The sequence below is a fragment of the Symphalangus syndactylus genome, chromosome 2, assembly GCF_028878055.3.
Source record: "Symphalangus syndactylus isolate Jambi chromosome 2, NHGRI_mSymSyn1-v2.1_pri, whole genome shotgun sequence".
Lineage (NCBI taxonomy): Eukaryota > Metazoa > Chordata > Mammalia > Primates > Hylobatidae > Symphalangus > Symphalangus syndactylus.
In genome coordinates, this window is record NC_072424.2 from 95,369,023 (window position 1) to 95,375,469 (window position 6,447).

At 45.2% G+C, this 6,447-nt stretch overlaps 1 protein-coding gene across 5 annotated transcripts in view; it reads left to right on the forward strand.

The window, feature by feature from the left end:
- DCBLD1 (discoidin, CUB and LCCL domain containing 1) overlaps window positions 1–3,271 on the forward strand; it is a 67,192-nt gene extending 63,921 nt beyond the window's left edge. For 2 of the 5 annotated variants that reach the window (XM_063620621.1, XM_063620634.1), the window contains one exon: window positions 1,376–1,511. Coding sequence is in view for 2 of the 5 variants with exons in the window: in XM_055262418.2 (XP_055118393.2) it covers window positions 1,376–1,908 (533 nt within the window). In the remaining 3 variants the exon portion in view is untranslated. Of the gene's footprint in view, window positions 1–1,070 lie in introns of all 5 variants that reach the window. The other 3 variants (XM_063620617.1, XM_055262418.2, XM_063620629.1) reach the window with 3 other exon arrangements.
- The last annotated feature ends 3,176 nt before the right edge of the window (window positions 3,272–6,447 follow it).

Consider the following 6,447-nt stretch of genomic DNA (forward strand, 5'->3'; position numbering starts at 1 on the left):
GGAGAACCTATTTTCTGTTCTCTTATGCCGTTCATTCTCCTTCAGCTTCTAATTCAGTCTCTCCTCCTTCTTCCCTGAATGGTCCTTCTCAGGCTCTTTAAATGTGCAATGACCCGGGTTCTGTCTCACCCCCACTCACCACAGTCTCTCCCCTAAACAGTCCCACACCCTCCCCAACTTCCAGCAGTGCCCTTCCCTGCATGTTTGTCCATGCTGCTTCTCACACCCAGACTTCCCTGTCAGTCCCCAGTCCATAATTCTCAGCAGCCTGCTGGACGCCTCCACCTACAGATGTCACCCGTTCCTCAGCACCATCAGGAACAATCGAATCCATTGTTCCTAACCCTCACCACACATGGTCTGTGCATTCCTTGTCTAATGGCTTCTCGACTGCACATCCTAGCCTCATCCAGGCTTACCCTCTGGAAAGGGTCCTTGCCTCCCGTCTTTCCTCACACCCCATCTCTCACTGGTAACAAATTCCTGATTCTTGTCCCAAAGGGTCACTTTTCCTCTTTCCTAGTTTGTGACCTCTATGTGCATTTCTCTTTGCTTTTTTACCTCTCACTTTTTGATCTTTTCTTCTTCAGTCGACCTCCACAGTTACCTCTGAAAGTGCCAGTCTGTCGTTTCCCATAGAATTAAACCAGACTTCCTAGCAAGACAATCAACGCTTTTCCATGTTCTAACGCGTGGCTAACAGCATATACTCAGGATGTGCGTTTGAATCCTACTCCATTGCCGCATTGTGTGACCTAGGAAAAGTTAGTCTCTCTCTGCCTTGGTTTCCCATTTGTAAAATGGAGTAACAGTCCCTTCCTCAGGGGATTTTTTTTGAAGATTATTAACATCTTGCTGTTGGAATAGCGCCTGGCAAAGAGTAGGAGCTCTAGAAGTGTGAGCTCCTGGCATCATCCTCACTGTCACCACTAGGCCCTGACCTATTGCTTTGGTCCTCATATCCTATTAAACAAACTACTCTGTGTCCCTCATACTCTGGCCATATCAAACTCTATTTTCGGGGCTGTTTTTTTCTCCATTTCCACACTGTGTGACTTCCACTTCCATAGCTTCTCCAGAGCCAGTTTCAGAGCCACTTCCTCCCTGAAGTATTTCCCCATGCCCCAGGACGTCGTCATCGCCCCCATCTCTGAGAAGACCCTGCGAGGCTTCCTGAGCAGGCGGTGCGGTTGTGTACTGCCTGTGGATGGCTTCTGTGGCTTTCACATCAGGGTTTTCCGCAGTGCCTGGGACACCTGAGGGCACTCGGGGGGAGAGTCAGTCACCACAGCCTGAAGCAGAGTATCCCCGTCTGCCACTGACAGGCCGGCCCGTGTGTGGTGCCCGCTAGCTGCCATCTGTCTTGTGGTTTCAGATTACCAGCAGCCCCTCATGCTTGGCACCGGGACAGTCACGAGGAAGGGCTCCACCTTCCGGCCCATGGACACGGACGCCGAGGAGGCAGGGGTGAGCACCGACGCCGGCGGCCACTATGACTGCCCACAGCGGGCCGGCCGCCACGAGTACGCGCTGCCCCTGGCACCCCCGGAGCCCGAGTACGCCACGCCCATCGTGGAACAGCACCTGCTGCGCGCCCACACGTTCTCCACGCAGAGCGGCTACCGCGTCCCGGGGCCCCAGCCCGGCCACAAACACTCCCTCTCCTCGGGCGGCTTCTCCCCCGTAGCGGGTGTGGGCGCCCAGGACGGAGACTATCAAAGGCCACACAGCGCACAGCCTGCGGACAGGGGCTATGACCGGCCCAAAGCTGCCAGCACCTTCGCCACCGAAAGCAGGCATCCTGACTCTCAGAAGCCCCCAACGCATCCCGGGACGAGTGACAGCTATTCTGCCCCCAGAGACTGCCTCACACCCCTCAACCAGACGGCCATGACTGCCCTTTTGTGAACACAATGTGAAAGAAGCCTGCTGTGGTACTGAGCGTCGGGCTGTCGCAAGCCACTGGAAGAAGGGAGCCTGTTGGTCCAGAGTGTGTGTGTGTATCGGTGTGTGTGTACACTTGCGTGTGTGTATGTGTGATCCAGTAGGATCCTAGAGACAACCTGTCATACTGTTTACAAAATTGTGCAGCTGGTTTTGTGCTGACCCTTAGGGTGCGTCTATTGGGTTTCGTTGAGCTAGAAAAATGAAAATTTTCAGATGGCGTTTTCATTCCTCTGACTGTGATATTGAGCTGCTTTGGTGTTAAAGGTGTAATCTGTACAGAGTTGTATTTAACAATAATAAAAGTAATAAGTTTGCTCTATCAGATTTTAGTTTTGCACAGACGTTAAGTGGGAAAATGCAGCTGTTGCAAAACGTATATAAATAGTAGGTTCATTTTTTTCAGTATATTATCTGATACTGTGTTAGCAGCAGGTCTGCTTAAACGTAATCTTGTTGTTATTGAGTCATTTCCTCTCCTTTGATAACTAGAACTAAAAGCATTTTTAACATTCTTCTCCTGGAAGAGATGAATTACTTGAAGCATGAAAAGCACACCAGGGTGGTTGTTTATTTAGCAATTATGACTGTAGATTTAAAAACAAGCAAAGAAACAACACCTCAGCAGCTGCCCATTTCCTTAGTCTCCACTTCAGAGGAGGATGCGAAGAGGTCGGCCCAGCTCCCGTGACCATGAAGGTGGCACAGGAATTACAGTGTGAATGGCTGTGTCAGATGTTTTTGTACCTCAGATTAAAAATATTGCTGAAGTCAGATGCCACACTTTTCATGACTTTCTTCAGAAGTAGCACATTTTCGTGACTTCCATTGTCCTCTGAAAAACAAAGTTATTTGGAACATGTTCATACAAAAGTGACTGACCAAGTCTAAATCGAGCTTCTCTACTGAGATGAAACTGTTGGAAACTGATCTCATTTTATAAGAAATGATTTTCCCCTCAAGGAGGTGTCTGTAATTCCAGAACAGTCCAGACCTCAGCTGTACCTCATGTTCAGTAGTTTTTATTTGGGTTTTTTTTGTGAGTTAACTATGGGAGATTTAACCTCTTTTGCCAAAGAGGAAAGTGTGTGTGTGTGTGTTTTTAATAGAAAATATGGACCAAAAATTTTTTTCCCTGAAGAATGTATTATAACCCTATTTGTATGGTTATTACATCCTGTGAAATGTATATATGTTAAAATAATGGGGGGTGCTGGAAGGTCATGGCAGACTAGCTGCTGGTTAGTGTGGAGGGGAAATGGTTTACTTTGTGGAGTTTACATGGTTTTATGTGCACACTAATTGTAATAAACTATGCCAAAACAAACTGCCCCTGACTCTCACTGGTCAGTCCTGCTCACTGGGGTGTTAGAGGCACTCAAGGCTCAGCCTCCATAAAAAGGCAGGTGCCACAGTGGAGAGAGCAAGAGCTTGGTGCCAGATTAGGCCAGACCCCAATCTAGCACAGAAGAGAAGTCTGGCTGCTTATATAATGATGAGACTCAGTTTCCTCATGCTTGAAAATGGTGTTGTCGTGTTTTCTTCCTCCAAAACTTACTGATAAAAATTAGTTGAAACATTTATCAAAGTGTTGTCTATAGTAGGTCGTTTTTTCTAATGTAAGCCTTCAGTGGTCTGTTTACAGGATTTTAATATTGGAATATTAGACCATAAGTATAGGCTTAGATCTACAGCCCTTCTTTACAATAGAGCTGTCTTCATCTATCACGGTTCTTCTGCGGCGCTAGTGATCTAATCATGACCAGTGGGAGAACAGGACTTTTTTTTTGGATGATCACTTCCTCAGGGTAGACTCTGTAGAACAGGTTGGATGAGTGGAAAGGTCTGATAAACCCTACACAGCTAAACCTAAACTAGAGGATAAGGGCAGAAACCTGATCTCGCTCCCAGCCTCTCCTTGTTCTGGGATAAATTCTCCTAGAGGCTTTAAAGATTTGTATTTAGTCTTTGGTATTCTGCAATTTTACTACTATGTGTTGAGCTATGAATTTGTTTCTGTTCACATTGCTCAGGACTTGTGCCTCTTGAATCTTAGGATTTATCAGCTATGAAAATGATCAGCCCTCTTTTTTGGTTTATTTTCTCCTGGAAATCCTATTGGATGCTCATTAGAGCTTCTCATCCTATCTTTGATTCTGATACCTGAGTATTTCCATTATTTATTTTTTATTTATTTATTTTTTTAGATGGAGTCTGGCTCTGTTGCCCAGGCTGGACTGCAATGGCACTGTCTCAGCTCACTGCAAGCTCCACCTCCCAGGTTCACGCCATTCTGCTGCCTCAGCCTCCCGAGTAGCTAGGACTACAGGCACCCACCATGATGCCCAGCTAATTTTTTGTATTTTTAGTAGAGACGGGGTTTCACCGTGTTAGCCAGGATGGTCTCGATCTCCTGACCTCGTGATCCACCCGCCTCGGCCTCCCAAAGTGCTGGGATTATAGGCGTGAGCCACCGCGCCCAGCTTCCCTTTATTTCTTAAGAGATTAGCTAGGCCTTCTGAAGAATTCTGATTTATTTGGTCTGACATTCCTAGGAATTCATAATAGACAGGTTTTCTTCTTATTTAGTCTGCCATCTTGCTGGAATGATGCCTCCCCAACAGGAACAAGAAAGCCTATTTATTAAAATAGCAGGCCAGGCACGGTGTCTCACACATCCCAGCACTTTAAGAGTCTGAGGTAGGTTGATAGCTTGAGCCCAGGAGTTCGGGGCCAACCTGGGCAATGTAGTTAGACCTCCTCTCTACAAAAAAATTTAAATTAGCCAGTTGTAGTGGTGCAAGCCTGTAGTCCTAGTTACTGGGGAAGCGGGAGGATCACTTGAGCCCAGAAGGTGGAGGTTGCAGTAAGCCAAGATCACGCCACTGCACTCCAGCCTGGGCAACAGAGCAACACTATGTTTTTGTTGTTGTTGTTGTTTTGTTTTTTAAAAAAAAGAAAATAGCACAGGTTTAGAACTGTATAGAACTTGAGTTTAACTGGAGATTTAATCTTTGTAACTATGTGATTGCAAGCATATTACTGGTGCTTTCTAAATCTACTTCTTTATTCCCAGAGTGGAAATTATTATAAAAGGGCTGTTGTGCAGACTGTATTATAGTGTTTTGTATACATTAGATGATCAATCAATATTAGCTCATTTTCTCTCTGCCCAATCTGAAGTCATCCAACACCATTTGCCTTAGAGTCCTTTTTATTTTTCAAGTGGAGGCTGCCTGTCCTCCCAACCAATGCACTTAACTGAGGCACACACCCTCCTTCCAACAGACCACTTTCACGTCCTTTTTTACTTTTTCACCGCCATTCAAAGCTCTCCCTTTTTTCTCACCTAGCTCTACCACCTTTTCCTTTTTGCTGTGATACCTAATATCTTCCAGGCCACTTTTTTCCATTCATTGAGGACATTCACCTAGTTCTAGGTCTTCTTCATTCCTCCTTTGTAATCATGCTAGAGAATGAAGTGCCCAACATGGTCATTTTTATGGTTTCTTGACTTCCACTCTAGTAACCTCCTTTCCATTTAAACCACTCCCACACATGTCCACATTCTTGTCATCAGCAAGAACCCCAGCACTGTAAACCTAATCTCCAGCAATTCTCTCTCAGCTCAAAACCCCCTGAGTTCTTCAGCTTTCCACCTACTTAGTCACTGATCTCATTTAGATACCAAACCCCTAGATCCCATCATTTTCCTCTAGTTGTTAATCCTTTTAGGTTGCATTTCCTTCCCTATCCATCATTGAACTGTTTTGTCTCAGCATTTTCACTCCGTTTTCTTTCCAGGAGCCCCAAACCATGAGACCCCAACAACATAATTCCCCTTGAGAATACCATCTCTTCATCTTCATCACAGCAGCAGGGGAACATTGCAAAACTATTCACACTGTGGCTGTTACAAAAGCTCGGTTTCCAATTTACTGGGAGCCCATCACTCCTCAACGCTTTTATTTGTCTTTGATCCCTTTTTCCATACCCCTCAGCAATTATTCCAAAGCAGTGCCACTTTTCACACTCTCCCTTACTCTGATCTTGCCACTTCCTTCACCTAAAAATGAAAGTTATTAAAATCAGAACTAACAACTTCCTGCTGATTCCTCTTCTCACAAAACCTGTATCCACTTCATTCCTTTCCTCCTTCCTTCCTGTGTCAATGGAAAAAGTGTTATAAACCTTCACCTGTGATCTTAAATCCCACTGTCTTCCCCTTATCTCTTTGCTCCTATTATCCCTTTTTCCTTTATCTTCTTCCTTTTATTGAAGGTGTCCGCCTCAGCCTTTAAACTTCCTCAAATCTCTCCCAAGTATAAAGAATTCTCCCTTAATATCCTAAGCCCTTCTAATTACCTGTTTTCTTCGAAGAGTGATCTCTTCTTGGAATTTTCGTATGCCTTATTTCCCATTCATTCTTTTTCTACTGTAGTTTTTAGTCAGTTATATGGGTACACAAAACATAGTATCCCTTTCCATTTGTTCACGCCCCTT